The following is a 20700-nucleotide window of genomic DNA, read 5'->3' as shown; positions in this document are numbered from 1 at the left end:
GAATCTTTGTGTGGATGCTCCTGCCATGCCGTGACACGGGGGCAATATATCAGGCTGTGTTTGCCTGTCTTTCTCATAAACTCCAAATGGAATTGTAAACAGATGAAGCAATTTTACACCAAATGTATTCTGTCTCAGTCGCTTCTGTGCTGCGATGAGAAGCCCAGCCACCATAGATATATATATATTTATATATATATATATATACAGCCGCCCCATGCACTCTCATGCTGGAGTATATAAATCATAATTTGGCTGCCTGCAGGGGGATTGCCATCGCTCAAAGCCAATCCTCCAAGTGTTTTATATGTTACTTTTTTATCTGATGATAAATCTTATGTTATTGCACATATGTACGGAGTACTACTGAAGTTCTACCCCATTCCATCTCTGCTCACAGATGAATGCAGATTCACACGTGCTTCCCAGTGCGTTTGGACAGTCGTACAGTACAATTTACAAACACACTCAAATTGCTTGAGTCTTGATTCTGATTATCCCTGGTCAAGTTTTCCATGTCATTCAATAGCACTTTGCAAAATTACGCATGCATTTCCTTTGAGGCGTCAGAAAAGTGAAGTGTCGGTTCCCCACTGAAGCTAGTCAAAGAAGTGGTTCCCTTGTTGCGATAAGGTAAGTAAAGAGATTTCCACAAGAGGCTCGAGTGACAGCTGAGGTGTTCCGTTCCTTCTAAATAGCAACAACATCGTTGTTTATTCAGATCTTTTTAATCACTTGCTGGAGTAAGTGCAGGAAGGATGAGCGATCTCACAATGCGAACTCTTGTATTTCCTTGTTTACGACCCACACTCTGGATTCCTCACCGACTGCGTAGCTGGAGTTGGAAGCTCGGAAAACAACCTGAGTTTTTTCCAGTAAGTGCGCTTGATTGCTGAGCACAGCGTGGGGCCGACTCCGTCTGCACGCCGCGGCTCGTCTCACCGTGCTTAACTGACGGACACTGATGTGATTCAAGGATAAATGCAGCGGATTGATTGAATTAACGGCAACCCCATTGTTCCCATACTGTGCATCACTGATACATGAGACATGACGTTCTCATCAAAGTAGTCAAATGCTTCAGGCATCCATCTACATAAGCATCAAGTTTGTGTGTGCGTGCGTTCTTTCCGTATTGAGGGGGGGGGTCACTTGATTCTTTTCCCACTCTGTAATCTCCCTCTTTTTCTCTCACCGTGGATTTAGCGCAGCCTTGAATGGCTGAGAGTGCAAATTGCATCTGACTGTAAACAGCATTGACCCCCGCTCACAGATTCCTGGGTGTGTGATTACACAAAACAACACGCAAGACCATTGATTATATTATTAACTTTCAACTGCTGTTTGTGAAAAAGACGGGATGAAAACACAGCCATGCTCCCTCACCGAAGCAGCTTTGTGTTGCACCCCCCCTCGGGGCAGTACCCATACCTCATATGATGCATCTAATCTACTAAAGAGATCAAATCTTGACTATAAACAAAGAGGAAGAAGGGAGCGCTTTCTCCTCTTTGCTTGCATGACAGGCACTTGGCTGTGCATCTGCATTTTCGGGAGCTCGTGTTAACTCTATATTTGGATTCCACTGGAGTGGATTAAGGATTCTTTACTGCAAACCCACGGGATTCTTGGAGACATAAAAGAGGAGACTGTTTGCATCCATGCTATACAAATAATTGCAGGTTTCAAATAGAGAGTAATTTCTTACACCAGCTATATGGGAGTGTGTGGGCTTTGATGTACAAATCCACAGTTCATGGGGGATTAGCACCCCAAAGGTTAGCAGTTGCTAATTACAGGAGATTGGTTATACATATCTAACAAGGCAAGAAGACGGCGTTAATAAATATGAGGATCCATCAGGAAGGAGGATAAGCAGCTGTGATAAGCAGACATGTACAGGATCTCCATGGACCGATGCCCTGCAAGGCCTTTCTTCATGCAGCACAAGAAAAGAAGTGCTATCTCTCCTGTTGTTTTAAATGGCATACCTTGTGTGATAGGAGATGTTAAGCATGTATTTTGTGAATCCAGATTTGTGCAGTCATATAAAATAACCTCTCAGATATTCATCCTGTGCCTCTTGCTGCAGCAGTTTTCTTTTTTACTGTATTTTGCTTGCAGCGTTCGGCGCTGCATTACCATAATCCTTGGTTCCCTCCTGCAAACCACCACTGGCTAAACGAATCTATTATTTTTGCCTAAAGCTAAAAAGATGCAACAAAATGCAATACATTGAAGGAATTGAAGCCGGTGATAAGCTTCATATTTTTTTACTATAATAGCCTTTCTACAAGTGATTTTTATACCCAGAGTTTGGAAGCGTCACTTCACTTGACCTGCAGAAACCTGGATGTTGTAGGATTCAGCGGTGGTGTCAAGCCCAATCCAAAATAAATAAGTAAATGATGTCTCACTGGACTTATGTCATGTTGATTCTCCTGACTGATGAAAGCTGACCTGGCCACCGTGGACCCTCTGCTTTCATATGGCCCTAGATTAAACACGTCCGAGCCGAGGCAGTCACTCGCTCCGCCGCGGGAAATGCTATTTCATCTCCTAATGAATGTGCCTGAGGGGGTCCCACAGGGGGACTCCACTTCACCCCTCATTAGGCGGAGTCCTGCCTCTGCCTTCATGTTGAGGGGCAACCTCCTAGAGTGGGGCCTCCCGCTTCAGCTGGACATCCCACGCTCTCCTGCCCCTGGACCAGCAGACTGCACCGCAATTCCCTGCTTTCCTCTTTCCCTCCCTGTTTCTCCCCGTCGCCACAGCGTGCTCCCTCATCATACAGCTGTAGACCTGGCTGAACAGAAATGAGACGGTGATCCTTGCTCCTAATGTCATTTTAATGGCCCTTTATGGACCGGTGTTGTGGTGATTTATATCCGTGCACACCCTTCTAATGTCTCTCTTGACACTAACCTGGCTGCCTTTTTTTTTCCACGCTAATTCAAACGTCGTATCGTTTTCAAACTCATAATGAGGAAGGAGTTGACAAATTAACTAAAACTGCACCAACATCTCTTGTTTCCTGCCGCGTTGCCTTCATCAGAGACATAAGAAGTAGAGCTGGTCCAAATACCATTTCAAGGGCTTCAGAGATTCGGTGGAAGATTACAACAAAATGTCCTGGTTGGGGTGTGTAACGGCGTATCATATATTTAATATACGATAGCAACAAAGCAGCTATTTCAATTAAAGTAAACGTGCTCATAGCTACTACAACAAACTGAAAGTTTACTGCTATTGTGTGCACAATTAAATGTGCTTACAGCTAGCCGCGGGTTCATGCTGCTGCAATTACTCACTATGGAGCTGATTGCATTGAACTGTGAACAGTGATTTATGCATTTCTTTTTTTATAGCTTTTGTGCCACTGTGGTAAACCAGATTGCAACTGCATATTTGGCAGACTGCCCTTGCCTTGTCACCACTCAGTTTGAAGTGTTGCCACGCAGCTGACGTCTTCAGCATTTCCACATAACGGTTAAAGCGAAGCGTTACTGCAGGTGACGTCTACGGCTGCCGGAGAGCGACTGAACTGTGCGTTCGTGATCAGGTGATCATCCTGTTTTTTATATTCTCATTTTGTACATTTTGCAAGATGATGAACAAGTATCCAGATAGCCAAATCGCCAGGTTTAGCCCTTGTAAAAGGTCAGTAAATGAAGAACGGGGGATATTTGACATCGTCCTCGTCTTTAATGAAGCAACAAAGTGCAGATGATACATGGCTGCGTTGAGGCAGCAGGAGAGGAAAGCCATTCGGGGTGTCAGCTGACTCCAAGTGCCTCTGTGCTTCGGTGGAACAGGTCAAAGAGCTTGTTGTTAGTCTGGAGCTTTCAGGATGTCTTTATGCAATCATTAATCTTGGCACTTGTTTATTTGCCTGGGATTTGATCGCCGCGGCGTATTCGCTGGCAGGGGGGAGAAGGTTGTTCACCAAAAGTTAGCAGAGAGTGTGCGCAGGGATGGAAAGCATGCTTTGCGCATGGCTGCTTAATCCTGCCATGTTAAACAAAACCAGGCCAGTGTTTGTAGGATATGAAAACAGCCGTGCAGGGGAATGCGGCTTGCACGCTGGAAAGGGCCCGTGAACTCTGCGTGGCAGTGGATACGCCGTGTGCATCCCTGTTGTCTAGGAATGCCTCATACAGCTGGAAGACGATGCTGGAGCTGCTCATGTACATTTGCAGAATATCTTTTCCTTTTTTTCTTACTTATATCTTTGTTACAAGATGAAAGATGCGTCCTGGAAATCAAACCATCAGCAGCCTGTGCGTGTGTGTGTGCGTGTGTGTGTGTGTGTGTGTGTGTGTGTGTGTGTGTGTGTGTGTGTGTGTGTGTGTGTGTGTGTGTGTGTGTATGTATATATATATATATATATATATATATATATATATATATATATATATATATATATATATATATATATATATAAAATATAAATGATGTTCGTATTTCATTTAAGCTCATCAAATCCTGCTCACGTCTTTCCACATGTATTTATATCCACAGCTTTAATCTACTTAAAGCTTTGATTCTGACAATTCTAGTTTTTTGAAACGCTTCTCAAATTTACTTACGAGGAAAGATTTTAAGTGGATGTGATTTTGGTTTCGTTTTACACATTTAAAATGTGGTGGTGTGGTCTCACGATGGCCGATAGAAGTGTTCGCATTCACTTGTAAAGACGGCTACTGTAAAGTGCATGGATTAGGTAACGGATCCGTCTCGTCTAAGTGTACACCCGCAGAACAGCGCCAGGAAAGCTTTGAAGGCCAAATAGGTGTTTGTGTGTGTGTGTGTGTGCGTGTGTGTGTGTGAGTACAACGTCTAAGAAAATGTGGATGTGCTTAAAAAAATAGAAGAGAGAGGATCATAGTGAGGCAGCCACTTTGAGAAAGCTCCTCTTCTTCTCCGAGCCCGTGACACCAGTGATCTGTAGAAAGGTTGGGTGCCTCTGGTTTCAGCTCTATCAAGCTCCAGATCTTTGAGCAGCAGGATTCAGTATCCCAGCTAATGTAACAAGGCTCATTTGTCTCAATCACACGTCCCTGGAAGTATCGGCTGGCCATTGATGTCATTCATCTTCCCCATGTCCTTGCCTGCTCTTTTTCAGCTGATGAAAACCCAAGACCTTGAAGCAGAATGGCAGAGGCAGAGCTCATCAGCCCTGCAGTGTTGGGGAAAAAAAATGAAAAGAAAATGTTGAACAACAGTGGAGCTGTGCAGAAAATTCATTGTTATATCTAATAGACTACAATGAGTTTCCAAATTTAAAGCTAGACAGACTTGCACTATTTTGGCAACTGACTTTTTAATTTTGAGATTCACCTGACAATTCCTTAGAACGCTGTGAAAACGCAGCAGGAGCAGCTACTTTTATCTCCTTTCTTTTGTGTCCACTGTCAGTGTCAGTACAACAGCACCTACACCTGACAAGTTTGGCAGTTTACTCGGGGAGTATGTTAGTCTGTTTTTTTTTTTTATTATTATTATTATTTTCTCTTGTATTTGAAAAATAAAGTCGGTGTAAACTTCTACTTCAGTCACAGTTGTAAAGTTGAAAGACTGTGCTGGAATCAGTGTGTTATCATTATCTGCAATTTAGTTACCGGTATCTCCACACAGGTTCTCTGGCAGGGAACGGTGACATAGGAAACAATTAGGCATAATTGGTGTTTTATTATTTTTGGGAGGCATCACATCAGGACTTCTCTGTGCTCCGTGTCAGCCCAGGATGTGTTAGCTCTGATGGAAACATCGAATCGTGCCATAACTGCCTTTGCTCTGCGCTCCCCTCTTCAATGAAGCGATTCAAGATCATGATCACTATCTGGCTCATGCAGACAGCCGGTTTTGTCTTGAAACATGTTTTCCTAAGACGACCGCAGAGGGACAATTACTGTCAGCTGAGCTCTTCTGCCTGCTCTGCATGTGTGTTCTGGCTGCGTGCCTCTGACCCACTGACCCTGAGCAGCAGCATGAGATGGGGACCTCTTTTCACTTTCCTTCCCTCATAATCTCACTTCTCTACTCGATATTATTCACCATAAGTGAAGCAAACTGATGTGTACTAATATAAACACAGATTGCTTAGCTCCTCAGTCACCCGCGCAAAATACCACACACAAACGTCTGTGGAGGTGAGCGCTCTCTCTGTGTGCAAGACAGTCGATCTATATCCTATTCAAAAACACAGCAGAATCTCAGTTGTCTTACAGAAAGGCATACTAATACAGCAATTATAGGAAGAAGAAAGTTGTACAGTGTGGCAGTAGCAAATTCCCCGGTGCAGTGAAACAAGAAGCTTTGTTGTTATGTAAAGGTTTCTGCATGTAATTGCTCTGGATGTTTTGAAGGATTCATTATTTATATATTCCTGCAGGGGAGAAGCAAGGCTGAGAGGTTCTGAGCTGAGGCACTTAACCATAGTCAAGCCTTTAACCGTAACTCTGTTAAAGTATTCGTACTGTAGGTCCAGAAGCAGCTCACGGTCCTTGGATAACTCTTTAACCTCCTGCATCCTTGTGTTTTGAAACTTCTTTTTCCCACATTTGATAAGGAGATGAAGAAAATCATCTCTGTTTGGGCTGCATTTTATCTGGAAAACATGCAATAATACGCAGGATAGTTCAACCTTACAATGATTGTAAAGTACTACTAGGATTTTTGTTTTTTTTAATAAATAAAAAGAATCTCCAAGAAAGTTAAATGATTAGTAAACATCAAAAAGTGCAATGTCTCATACTGCAGTTGTGCCACCGTATGTCCGTTCACACAGTGGTCGGGACACGAGAGAGAGGCGGTATTATGGGAAGATTTAAATGGACTACGCGCTAGACCACAAAATTGGGAAATCATTTATGACACTTGAAGGAAGAAAAAAAAAGATCTACCAAAGAAACTAGCAGGACAATCTGCAGCAATGTAGTAAAACTATAGTAAAGATGTAGAATATTCTTGGTCACCCTCGTTTTCTCTTGCTCCTCTGTGTTTTTCATCCATCGTCTCAAAGCTCTGTCTGTGCATCTCAGCCACTAACATCTAAATTGTGACATCTCAGGCCGTGAGGATTCGTCTGATTGGCCAAAAATTAGATTTTTATAGATAGATTGATAAATATTGCATGTTTTTCTGGTACTGTGCATGTCGATATTGCCATGATGGTACTTTTTCTCCAATGTGTCGTGCAGCCCTGAACTCTATTGTTAGACAAAGCAATCAAATGTTTTTCAACAAATACACTTTTGTATATCAATGAGAAAGTCGTGGAACGTGCAGGGGAGATCATATTGTGTCATCAGAGTGGTGTGGGGGGTTTTTTTCCGCATATCGCCCACGCGTATACGCCCGTGCACACAGAAGGGGCATACCCCCCGGTCCTAAAGAGCCAGGCGCAACTTCACTTGTCACTGTAGTCACAGACAAAATGAGGAAAGATGGGGGAAGATGCATGGAGGGAAAGAGAGAGCGATGGCGGGGAGAGCTTCGCACTCAGGTGAGGCAGACGAGGGAGGGGAGACGAGCTGCGCTCACATGCTACCCTTCATGGCGCTTGTCTGCTCGGTAAAACCCAGGCTTTTGTTGTTTCCCCCCAGAGTGCAGCAAAGCAGACTCCCAGTCAGGAAGCTCGTCAATCTTTGCCACAACAACACATAAATTAGTGCCCAAATTACTGTAACGCTGGTGGAGAAAGAGAAATGGAGATGTCTCCCGTTGCAGTTAGGGAATACATCTTCCCCTCTCCTGCTCCGCCTCATGGAGGGTGTCAGAATGTACTTCAATAAAACACTCAAGTAAATACAGGGAGAGACATGAAGAGAGAAAACTGCTGCGTTGTACAGGCATCTGGAGTTGGGCAGTGTTGAAATATTAATAGGCCTCACACACAAACAAACACGGAGATGCACGCATGAGTTCATCCAGAAAGCAGCCCAGGGCTGCGGTCCAGACCTGAGCTCTAGCAAAGTCACTGCACTGCTGTGGAGGAATAATAGGGAAAGGCTTTAAAAGCCCATTTTCCGAAACGGAAATATCTCCTCAACTGTAGCTGCTCTCTAGTGAAGGGGGATCACAGCTTAGGCAGCTAAATGATTGGAGAGGAATTAGCCAGACTCAGCATAGAGACATCAAAACGTGTCATTTATGTCTTTTATTTCTCTAATCCTTTTGGTCCGAGGGTTTTTGATGACTTCAGGATAGCTGCCCAGAGTGTTGATACAGAGCTTCTGCATGCAGGTGTATTTCGATATCTAGCTGCGTGCTTTCTTTGCCTTACCCACCACTCGCTTAGTGCCATTAAAACCTCCCCTCTAATAAAAGGCCAGTAGTGTCCAGCTCCTAAACAAATGACACATTTGTGCAGCTCCGGCTGTGTTCCCTGCCATGCCTGTCCCTCGTCGCTGACATTCAAATAACCTTTCTTCTGCTGCTCAAACGGGAATAAAAAAAAAAAAAGAAAAAACACGGATTGTGCCGTGTTACTTCACATGACGGCAGAGACCTGGCAGATGAAGGGAGGCAGAATTGTGATTCCATCTCTTGTTGGGCTGTCGCCTCTCTACAGCTCGATCTGTCTGTTTAGAGAAGAGACTCTGTTTATCAGCCGGCAGCTTATCACCATCGGCAAATGGGAAGTTCATGCAAAGTAAATAAATAAATAAATGGATGCACATAATGATGGAGGAACACTGCTAACTGTGCATTTGCCGAACAGTTGAGTGCCTCTGGTGTTTGCATGACCATATGTGAGAGGCGGGTTTTGTCTCTTTAAGACGCTTCGCTTTGGATAGCTGTCTCGGGAGCAGAAATGTGATGATTTTCAGCTTTTGGTATAAAATATTTTATGAGGAGAATGTATTAACACAATTTTTTTTTTCTTTCTGATGGGGGAAGAATCGTTAATCTTCTCATAATGCTGTGCCCTGTCCACCTTACATAATCTCTGACATGAGTCCAATGGTTTGCGTCACTCTGTCATTGACAGCTGTCAGCAGCCTGGCTGACACACACATGCACACACACACACACACACACACACACACACACACACACACACACACACACACACACACATGCACAGATGCAAACACAGTCACACTCAGACAAAGCAATGTTTGTCTTTGCATGCTTTCTATTACAGTGGTAAATGAAAATGTGACGGTGTAAAAAAGAAAGAAAACGAAGGGCCCTGCGTGTACACGACATTTCTGAGGCCTTGGGTTCATACATTGCTTATTGTTTGGGTTCTTTGTGAATCATATGGCCATGGGAAACTGATTTAATGGTCCAATCGAGTAATGGGTTAAGCTCTCGGCATCATGGTGGTGGCCTGGGCATGCATCTGTAATGTGAGGGATAATCTTAATCCTTCAACGTTATGTCAGTTTTCCAAGGGTTCAGTGGGAGCAGCCGGGAGATTTTGAGATTTTGAGATATTCCATGTTAGCAGATGCATTTTTCACTGCACTGAATGATGTCAAAAGAATTCCCAAAATAAAAGGTCTGCATGTGCACAGCAATAATGGAGCATCTGCCTTGCATCACAACTTCCAGTTAAATAAAAAAAGAGAAAAATCTATTTTTTTTCCAGTTGTGTTTTTTTGGCTTCACAAATTTTCTGCACCATGCAAGTTATTCTTTGCATTTGTGTCCTCGTTGAATGCTTATGGTAAAATAATGTTGACAGGGCCTCTGTAAGTGGCAGATGGTAATGAGTATTCACATTTGACTGTTAGGTTCCCGGACTTTGATTATGTGCTGCACCGTTCCGGCGGCGAGTTGATCTCATGGCTGTGGAGAAGACAGTGAAGGGCACCGGGTGAACATGCAGTGGCCTCACTGCCCTTTTGTACATGTGCACCGAGTGACACGTCATCCCCTCAAAGGCCCTTCTACTGCTGTAAATCGGCGTCCTTGAGCTGCTCAGCCGCAAACAGACAAAGAACAAGCTTTATCATGCTGCTTGACCGTCTCCTCTCTCCGCCACGCTCATTATCCGCGACACCCGTGCCACACTGCAACGTTTGCACACAGGAAATCAGCAGCGAGCTTTCACTGCTGACCCTCGTGGTCATGTTCGGCGCGTGAATGTGCCGCGGTGTGATTCAAACATAATCTCGGCATCTCAGCAGGTGTCTTTGAAGTGGCCTGCGTGCAGAGGCCATCTAGCAAGCGCTGCAAGGAGCAGCAGGGCTGCTAGGATGGGCTTTAGCATGGCTGCCTGTATAACTGTGCCTGGCTTTGATGTCATAAACAGAGCAAGCAGGGCTGGCTGGCAGGGAAGCAGGCAGGCAGGAGGCAGACGGGCGCGGTGAATGGGATCAGTGGAACCGCACTGGTCAAGCTCAAGCAGCCAGCAGCTGCCTATTTCACACTATGAGACGGTTAACACCCCGGCTCCTGTCAATATATATTGACTGCCAGATCGGGAGTGCCTAAAAGTGTAGGTCTTTTTTCCTTTTGATTGAGTCCGTCGTGCGGATTCAGTTTAAATCATCTTCAGTGTCTGAAGTGCAGCTCGGGGGCGCGTGAGCAGCCACTCAAGGGACAGACATTGTTTGATGGTTTGGTGACTTCATGGTGTTCTTGATCTCTGTTGTGTCATTGCTCAGTGTTTGCTCACTTTGAAAGCTGCTCATGCTGTTGTGGAAGCAGCTAAGTCTAAAGAGTGGTATCTTCTGGTCCAAAGACAAGCCCTTTTTTTTTTCTGCTGAATGCACCGAACATCCCGGGGACTTGTGCAGTGAAAGTGTTATTCTGCTAGACGCTGTGCACTCAGGACCTTCCTGCAGCACATAGGGCTTTTGTGAAGCTTTGCCTGCGTGAGCGCATGCTCTGCCCAGGCTGGCAGCCCCGCGCCTCTGCTCCCACTGCTTTCACCTGATGTGGCGCAGCCTCTGTCGGGGCCCTGAGCGAGCCGAGCGCCCAGCCGACTCTTGCTTCTTCTTCGGGAAAGATGAAGGCATCTCGCAGCTATGCTGTGAGGGAGGGGAGGGGGAAGCTAGCAGCAGCCTAGGCCCGGAGCTATCAGAGGCTGGAGCTCATAGCCAAAAGCCTGTGGGTTGGACAGGGTGGGTGGAAGCTTGGCTCAACTTGGCGAGAGCAGCCGTAACCGCGGCCCCGCACTGCCACCCAATGGCTCCTGCCTCTCACTGCAAACTTTTAGTTCACCATAGCCACAGCTAGTCATAATTACAGCACGCTTCAGTTGTTGTGAGTGCATGTCAGAACAAATTATGTAAGTAATGAGGCTGAAAATGCTAAAGGAGTTGAAACACACTGCACTGCTAATGCTCATGCGGGGAGAACACAAAAACAAACAATAGAGTGTACTCAAACAGAGATAGACCTAAATGAAATAACAAGCCACTGCGCGCAGTAAGGAAAAGATTAATTATAAATTAACCCTCTCAGTTAGGTTATCAAAGCCCGCCTCCTGCCTGGATTTCTCTCTAATCCGGGCAATGAGGCACAGTGCCCTTTATTGTATGTAAGGACCACAAATCGCAGGAGGTGTTGTCTGTAGGAGAATTAATCGTGCATGTTTCACCACTGCCTTTTGTTCATTTTACTCAAATCTGGGCTAATTCGGAGTAAACACGGCTGGTCTTGTTGACTCCAGCAGCGCGAGGAGAACTTAGGTCCCCGACTGAACAGAGAGGGACTCCCGGGTTAGTGGATTAGAGGCTCTGCATTAAGGGCCTCTCCCGGGCACGCCTCGGGGACAAGGACATTATCCACATGACACATTACAGAGTCCCAGCCTGCTGATTTAAAATGGATCTGTGGATTGAACGCCAACAAAAGTACTTTTGATGTGATCAAACCAGAATAAAGAGGTTCGTTGTTGAGGTGTGGAAAGAGATATTTTAAGCCTTTTTTTTTCTCTTTTCCAGAGACCTCGGGCATTATAGTAGATAGTTAGGCCTGGTTAGAGGCTGTAAGCTGATGTAACTCTGACAATGAGCCACCGCTTTTTAAGACTTATGAATTTTATTGCAGCCTATTAAGAGAAAGATAATGTTCCTTCACTAATTGGTGTAGAATTAATTGTGTTGCAACAGCACTTTTTTTTTTTTTTTTTTTTTTTTTTTTTGCTCTGATTGGTCTGATGTGTGGCTGATGTTGGAGGAAAAAAAAAAAAAATTACATCATGAGAAGATGTCCTACAGTGATTTTTTTTTTAGATCCGATGGTGGCGTTTTTCTGGCACTGTAGAGGACTGCTGGAATGGCGGGAGTGAGATGTTAGAGATGCAGTGGAGGGAGATAGAGATAGAGATCTCTGGAGGGCATTGGGAGGGCGTGGGGGTGGGGGATGTAGCATCAGTGGCTGCAATGACAAAGCTGAGAGCTGTGGGACGAGCTGGGAGCTCTGCGTCTCTGATGTCTGTGTGTTCTGTCTGTTGTGTTGCGTTACCCTGTGGTCCACTCCCGAAGAGAGGGCCGGCGATGGATGAGTCCCGTCCTCCTCTGTGCTTTTGTGTCCTCTGCAGCGGCTGAATCACAGAACTGTCAACAGCACAACCGTACACCCCACACATAGGTGGGGATGCAGTCGCTGTCGCGGCCACATCCAGCCCGAGTGGGCATGTTGTGATACTTTGTGGCTGCTAGGGATGGGCGGTATAAACTAAAAAATGTATCACGATAATTTCTGGCATTTATCCCGATAACGATAAAAATGACGATTAAAAAAAAATACCAATTCAACTCCACCTTTGTAACTATAAATCTATCTCGCTCTCAGATCCGCCATGTTTGTTACACAAAAACGTCATCAACGGGAATTTATCCTTTTTTTCTTTCTTTCTTTCTGGCTCATTTCTTCTTCCTTTCTTTCTTTCTTTCTTTCTTTCTTTCTTTCTTTCTTTCTTTCTTTCTTTCTTTCTTTCTTTCTTTCTTTCTTTCTTTCTTTCTTTCTTTCTTTCTTTCTTTCTTTCTTTCTTTCTTTCTTTCTTCAACGGGAATTTATCGTTTTTACCGCAAGATGACAAATTCTTATCGTGAGGAATTTTTTTGACGGTATATCGTGAACGGTAAAATATCGCCCATTCCTAGTGGCTGCAGCGGATTTTCTCTCCGGGCGTTTTAATGGTTTAGAAATTTAAGAGACTGCATGAAATCAAGATTTTCAAAAGGGAACAGACCGCTTCATGTGGCTACATTAGCCTTTGTCACTGCACACTGTTTATGTCAGTACTGCTGCATGATATTAGTTTGTGGGTATCTGGTTGGTTGTTTTTTTTTTTGTTTTTCCCCCCTTCACACAAGTTTTGTTCTGAATGCAAATTGACACCATATTTACACTGGCTGTTTGTGAGGACTCAAACTGGTATACCTCCCTTCATATAAACACGAGCGCGCACGCATGCACACACAACTCTACGAATTCAGCTAATGCTCTGTGGAAGTGAGGATTCAAAAGCCAGCGGATGAGATTTTTTTTTAGAAGCACAGTTTTCTTTCATGTACCAACATGGATCCATGGTGAGCGTGTTGTACAGTGACTTGTGACAGCAAAATGTTGATATTTCTTATTTATTTATTTCTTCCATTTCCTTTTCTTCTCCCTGCAGCTCAAATCGAAATAATTCCCTGCAAGATCTGTGGAGACAAATCATCAGGCATCCATTACGGCGTTATAACATGTGAGGGCTGTAAGGTGAGCACCGAGAGACTGAACCTGCAAGTGTGTGTGTGTGTGTGTGGAAGAGCATGTGACAGACGGAAGAGCTGAGTGGAGAAAGATGTGGGGGGGGGGGGGTGCTTGCTAGGAAAAACATCAGAAGATGTTGCTGAAGTTTTCCAAGGCTTCGTGGAGGGACTGTAAAGTGTAAACACTCGTCATTAAAGTGGTCAAGCACCAGTGAGGATATCACAGAAAGCCACAATTAGTAGGACAAAGTCATTCCTCTGCCTTGCTCTGCCTTCTTCCTCCCAGGGACATGTCTTTTTGCTGTTTTTTCTGCTTTTTTTTTAATCTTTTTTTTCTGCTTCTGCTGCAGCCGGCTCTTCTTGAAATAAGATGATCAAAAGGAGAGCGCTTTGAACTATCGCAGATTGTTGGCTGTTTGCTACAGTGTGTTGCTTCTACTGAAGCCACCTTTTGTACTGTTTCAAATAGACCAGCCAGTCACATTGATGGGAATTTTTGTGCTTTGGGTGTATTCTTGTCCCCCATGCTTGTCACCAGGCACATCATTAGCATTCCTCAGCCACCCTGCACCTTTGCTGTTTCCTCCTCGGTGTGTGTGTGCGTGTGTGTGTGTGTGTGTGTGTGTGTGCGCGCGTCTCCATGCGTGTGTGTAGAGGAACAGAAAGAGGTGCCTTTCAGCTGCTCTTCGCGGCGCTCCTCTCTCTCACACACGTGGGCTGAAAGGGGACGAAACAGTAAAGAATATAGCGCTGAAATCTATCTTTATTGATTGCTAATTAGTCTGAGCAGAGAGCCCTTTAATGATATGAGCAAGAACAAAAGTTTGGACCATAAATCATAGCATTATTAAGGAGTCCTGCTTGTCACTGGCAGTTTTGCTCTGTTTCCATAATAGCTTCCATTATAAAGCAACTTGGCAGCTGTCAGCTGTTTTCTTGTAATTAAACAGCCAATGAGCAGCTAATTAAGACATATGTGTATGGAGCAGTAGAGTGGGGCATGTTAATGATGTGCTGGAATCAATTCATTAAGTCAAAGGATGAGGAATCCAGTCGGTGTGCGTTCGCAATCCTTTAGCACTGCACTTGCCACTACTGCATTAATCAACACTAATAACTCTCCTGAAGAAAAATACCATCCGCTGTTATCGTGCCTACCCAAACACACCACCCTTATGCTGTACACTCTGGTGAAATACAGCGCTCTTTAAATGCCAGATGGCACAATATAACAGGCTGGAAAATACCACCATTGTAGTGTAGTTATACATCAGTTTGGCAGCAGTAAAAACTGGAGTACAGTATGTCACTATCAATCTGCAATAAACCTCGTCAGCAGCGCAGCACGATGAAGATATAAATGGATCGTGCCAGAGCCCGTTTCCACCCACAGAGGTCCATCCAGCAACCTAAGGTGTTTCCATGCCCCTCTCTCCTTTTGTGCAGGGCTTCTTCAGGAGGAGTCAGCAGAGCAATGCCGCGTACTCCTGCCCCCGTCAGAAAAACTGCTTGATCGATCGCACCAGCCGCAACCGCTGCCAGCACTGCAGGCTGCAGAAGTGTCTGGCAGTGGGAATGTCACGAGATGGTAAGTGCTTCATGGGAGGGGACAGGAACAGGTGGGCGGGTGGATGCACCGGGGTGGAGGGTTTGTGCCATCAGAGGGGAAAGAGTCAGAGTTGAACCTGTGAACGGGCCAGACTGCTGGGATGACGGACCTTCAGGTCAACGCTTCAGGGATGGTGTGCTGAACAGAGATCTATATCGTCTACTAAGTTTGTTTTTATTAGTTTTTTTTAGCAAACTATATAAATGTTGATGGACAGCCAGAGAACATATGCAGAAAGACATTACATTACAACTTTTTTTTTTTTTTTTTTGTTTATCCCCAAAAAAGGAATGTTTTGTTGGACACAAGAATAATTGGTGCCATGTTTTTGCCTTTAAATATGTTTAAAGGTATGAAAACATTAAAGTGTTAGGTTATAATTGCATAAATTGTCTATATTTCATTACTTTATATACTGTCTTGGGGTTACATTTGCAAAAAATGCTAAAAACCAAATGCTCAAAAATTAAAAACCAAAATAGACCGAAAATGGAACAAATAAAAATGGAATGTGGGAAAAAATAAAACCGATTTCATCCGTCTCTGTTTGCTGCCCTGGATCTGTTTGGTAATTCTGCCCCAGGATGTTTCTGAAAGCAGTTCTATCAGCATTCTGGGAGCTGATTGGTCCTTACAGCATCATTAGCTGCCAATACTTGCTGTTTAATCTCAATATAATACTAGTAGTAATATTTTGCATAACTACAGTCATGTAATTCATGCAACAGCTCAAAAAACTGTTTTAATAACACTAACCCAAATCAATATCGGAATCGGATCGAATCAAATCTTGATAATCGACTCTGAATCTTAAGAATCAGAATCGAATCGATTCTTGACATTTGAATCGATCCCCAGCCCTTACTATAATATTCCTAAAGCCTTATTTTCCAAGTAGAGATGAACACGAGCAAACGTGTCATGTTCATTGGCTGCCGGTAGTGGGAAGTGCTTTGGCTGTCGCTCGGCTTAATTTGTTGCTGTAATAGAAACTAGATGTGATGAAATAGAAGGTTGTCGGAGGGTATCATTATTGCTGCTGCAGCTGATATGGGAGCACACAGGTGGGAATGTGGGCTGGAGCGCTCTCGAGATGCCAGACTGGACCGGAGCAGAAGAGCTGCGTATTTATTTAATTTTAATTTGTAGATTACACACAAAGATGTGGAGTTAGTCATTGGCGTTCATGAATATGAATGAACGCAGACGTACATTGTCGCACACACCCGGGACAGGCGAAGGTGACTCTCAGCTTCGTAGAACGCACCAAAGCCCATCTGCCCGCTCTCCCCTCAGTGTCGCCGCACTCACCTTCCACCGAGCACAGACGCGCGCGCCGCTCCCGCCTGACTCGCTGCCAGGCCCCCAGCATCCCAGCCAAACCTTTCAAGCACCGGTGTTTCGTCTGGAAACCTCTAAACGTATCAAGCCTCATGCTTGTGTGGCCGATAAGCCGAGTGTTGCTTCCCACATTTGTTTCTATAGTTGTAACAATCTAGTAATTATGTAGATTTGCTCTTCTTTTTGTCAGCGTTATGCAAGACTGTATCCTTCTCTATCACTCCAGTAGTGCATCATGTCTGTTACACTTAAAATGGATGTAAAAAGTTTCAAGGAAACTTACAGCTCTACCTGTGACCTTCAACCTGATACGCGGGGCCCTTAGTTTGTTCTTTAATATGAAGTATTCTTTTAATGCCTTTTACAATGTAATTATTTCTGCTTAGAACTGCATCAAATTCAAATGTCTACAACCAAGTGAGCTTGAAGGAAAGTGCAGCACTTCTTCATTTACAAGGCTGCATTGCATTGTGATACAAGCGTTGTGAAATGATGCGGGAAATCTATTACATGTTCTTTTCTGAGGAAAATGTACCTGCATTCATTTTTATTTCTGTGGAGAAGTGAAAGATAAAGACCGTACAGACTAAAAGAGACAAAACGCATCAGGAACAATAACGTATTTTTTAATTCACTGCTTTTAGGGACAAATATGCTTTTCAGTACGTTTCCATATTTATTTATGTGCTTAAACATTCATTTAAGTATTTATGCTTTGCTGCATTATAGGGTCGTGTTTTATTTCACTGTGCCTCATGCCTGGGTTTCTCTTTCCGGTGCCAGCGGTGAAGTTTGGTCGGATGTCGAAGAAGCAGCGAGACAGCCTGTACGCTGAGGTGCAGAAGCACCGGCTGCAGCAGCAGCAGCGGGACCACCAGCAGCAGCCCGGGGAGGCGGAGCCGCTCACGCCCAGCTACGGCCTCTCGGCCAACGGCCTCACGGAGCTCCACGACGACCTCAGCGGCTACATGGACGGCCACACCCCCGACGGCACCAAACCGGACTCGGCGGTCAGCAGCTTCTACCTGGACATCCAGCCGTCTCCCGACCAGTCGGGCCTGGACATCAACGGCATCAAGCCGGAGCCCATCTGCGACTTCGCCCCCGGCTCCGGCTTCTTCCCTTACTGCTCGTTCACCAACGGAGAGACCTCTCCGACCGTGTCTATGGCTGAACTAGGTACGCAATAAGAGAAGACAGGGAGAGGCGGCAAAACGGAGGAGGGGGGGAGAACAACTCAACCGTGGGGCAAACGACACAAAGGTTGCTTAAAATAGCAGGAGGTTAGAGACTCATCTCCAACACTCATTAAAACAGCCTCTTTTTTGTAATTAGTTTCCATTAATTAGGGCCAATCAGGATCCAGCAGGGCAGGCGTCGGGGGAAATCATTTTTTTAGGCTCCCCTGTGCCGAGGAACTCCTTTTAACAGATGTGTTTTTCAAAACCATTTAAATTCTCATACTCAAAATTTCTCTCAGAGAAAATGTGACCTTTGTTTCAGTGAGTAACGTGGCGCCCCTCCCCCTGCCATGCATTTGTGTCATAACTAGATTGGCTTTGCCTCAACCTTAAGCTATGAGCTTCCTGCAGGCAGTAAAGGGAAATGTCAACAAGCCTTCTCCCAGTTAAAAGAAAAAAAAAAAAAAAAAAGCCCACGCTGCATCCTCCTCTCCTCCTTCATGAAAGCTCAATCTCCTTTTCCTGTGGCGTGTTTCATCAGTGAGGTCTTCACTTTCACAGAGCTTTGTTGGCAACGTGCACGTCTCAACTGTGGTCTTTCTTTCTGATGCTTGTATTTCAGAGCACCTGGCCCAGAACATCTCCAAGTCGCACATGGAGACGTGTCAGTACTTGAGAGAGGAGCTGCAGCAGATGACCTGGCAGGCCTTCCTGCAAGAGGAGGTGGAGAGCTACCAGAGCAAGGTAGAGCCCGGCCCATCACTGGTTCCTGCCCCGGTGGCTCAAATCCAAAACGTGCTTGTTTTTAAAGCAGATCACCCATTCTCTGTCCTATCTGTTTCTCAGCCCCGGGAAGTCATGTGGCAGCTGTGCGCTATCAAAATAACGGAGGCCATTCAGTATGTGGTGGAGTTCGCCAAGCGCATCGACGGCTTCATGGAGCTGTGTCAGAACGATCAGATAGTGCTGCTGAAAGCAGGTATGACAGCCTGTCAACATGGCCCGCTGCCGTCAAACTCACCCGCCACCACCACCCCTCTCCGGCATTGTCACAAGGGTGTAGCTGACCTGACTGCACAAATCTCTCTTCTTCACATGCACAGACAGTGTCACAGACAGTAGACCCACACACCCCGCCCGCTTCCCCTTTCTGTCTATCTCTGTTTTCATTACGTACGCGGGCGGCGGAGACGGACACGGCATTAGATAAGTCATGTGTTCCCGAGGTCTGATAGTGCCTATCGCACCGGCTGCCATTTCGCTTTCTTTTCCCAGACATGAAAATGCCTCTTCAGACCGCTCTGTGAGAGATGTAACTGCAAAAACTCACCTCTGAGAACGTGAAACAAGCTTCTTTCAAGTCTTGTTTTTTGTCTAGTGGCTAGACTATTTATTTTTTGTTTTAAGAATTCTATTAAAAAGAAATGTTGCTTGACAAGATTAGGCATGGGACGATATGAAAATTTCATATCACGATATTAGTGGACAAAAATATCACGATTACAATATTATCACGATATTAGCGTGTCGCTTCCTTCAGAACATTTATTCTCAAATCATTCTCAACACAGTGACACTTGAGGTAGAGAACAAATAGTGTACTGTAAATGTTATGCATTACAAAGTGTAAACTATAGTACCGGTACCGGTACTTATTTGAACTTTCTTTTTTTGTAAGAAAATACTTCCCTGAGAGTCGAAAGAAATAAGTGACAAATAGAAATAAAGTGACAAAGTAGAGCCAAATGCACACTGATTGTATTACTACAACCGGGCGAGTGAATTGACACTTTCTTCCAAAAAAGAAAATAAAATAAAATTTGGCGATAATTACAGTACCCCACGATAACGTTATCGCGGCCGTTTTTTATCGCGATATACGATAATATCGTATATCGCCCCATGCCTAGACAAGATAGAGGAATATTAGGGGCTGTGTTTGCAGTGCATACAGTGCAACTATGATTGTTGCACGCTGGGGCCTATATTGATGTACACATATAGATATACGTTTCACATGCAGGAAACATGGGTCTTGCAGCTTGTTTTTTTTTTTTTTTACTTTAGCACAACCATTATGAATAATAAAATAAAGACTCCCTTGTCAGATGTGACATTTTAAAACAGTAGCAGCCCCCTCAGAGGCAATAATGGCTTCAGTTGACTACTCTAGATCCCAATATCCACTCCCACAGAGTGGTACACAATGCAGCATATAGTAAATAACTATCTAGTTAAATAAAGGTTGAAGGAATAAGCAGTGTCACTACTGAATGAAGCACAGGTTTTATTTGGCATCTCACTGTGGAAGCATACTTTTCAATCGATGATATTTTCATCTGCGGAGGCATTTTTTTTCCTTTTTTTTTTTCCCTCTTCTGACAGCGGGCTTCTTTATTTCAAAGTGCTTGTGTTGCTCATATTGTGGAAGATTAGCACAAAGCGCAATCATGTGTTTTTGCACCACTGACTGATGTGTAAGTGTTAGAAAAAAGAGAGAAGAAAAAAAAAAGACATAAAAGCAACAAAGCTCAGATTTAGCATCTCATTCCTGTCTGTCTCCACAGGCTCTCTGGAAGTCGTGTTTGTCAGAATGTGCCGTGCCTTTGACTCGCAAAACAACACAGTCTATTTTGATGGAAAATATGCTGGACCCGACGTGTTCAAGTCATTAGGTAAGTAGTGAGAGTGGCTCCACGTTTACTTTACAGTGTCTTCCTCCTCTCCTCTTTTGCTGTAACAGCCCAAATTAGAGTCAGTTGTTCTGTTGTGCGCGATGCTGAGGGCCTGGAAGCAAACGCTGAGCGCTCGCCCCTTCCTTACCTGGCATTTCTGTCTCTTCAGCGGTTATTTATGGTAGAACAGATATGTTAGTGAGGCTCTGCTGCATATGGCTTCTGTA

The 20700-nt window shown here is 44.5% G+C and overlaps 1 protein-coding gene across 3 annotated transcripts in view; it reads left to right on the top strand.

The window, feature by feature from the left end:
• The window catches only part of roraa (RAR-related orphan receptor A, paralog a), a 209677-nt gene that overhangs the window by 180330 nt on the left and 8647 nt on the right, over positions 1-20700 (top strand). For all 3 annotated transcript variants that reach the window (XM_061721829.1, XM_061721828.1, XM_061721830.1), the window contains 6 exons: positions 13589-13674; positions 15114-15255; positions 17401-17796; positions 18421-18542; positions 18645-18777; positions 20366-20473. In XM_061721829.1, the coding sequence (XP_061577813.1) occupies positions 13589-13674; positions 15114-15255; positions 17401-17796; positions 18421-18542; positions 18645-18777; positions 20366-20473 (987 nt within the window). The remainder of the gene's footprint in view (positions 1-13588; positions 13675-15113; positions 15256-17400; positions 17797-18420; positions 18543-18644; positions 18778-20365; positions 20474-20700) is intronic.

This window comes from Cololabis saira, chromosome 5 (genome assembly GCF_033807715.1).
Source record: "Cololabis saira isolate AMF1-May2022 chromosome 5, fColSai1.1, whole genome shotgun sequence".
In the NCBI taxonomy this organism is placed as follows: Eukaryota; Metazoa; Chordata; class Actinopteri; order Beloniformes; family Belonidae; genus Cololabis; species Cololabis saira.
The sequence above is the reverse complement of the archived record's forward strand: the minus strand, read 5'-3'. Positions and strand labels throughout refer to the sequence as shown.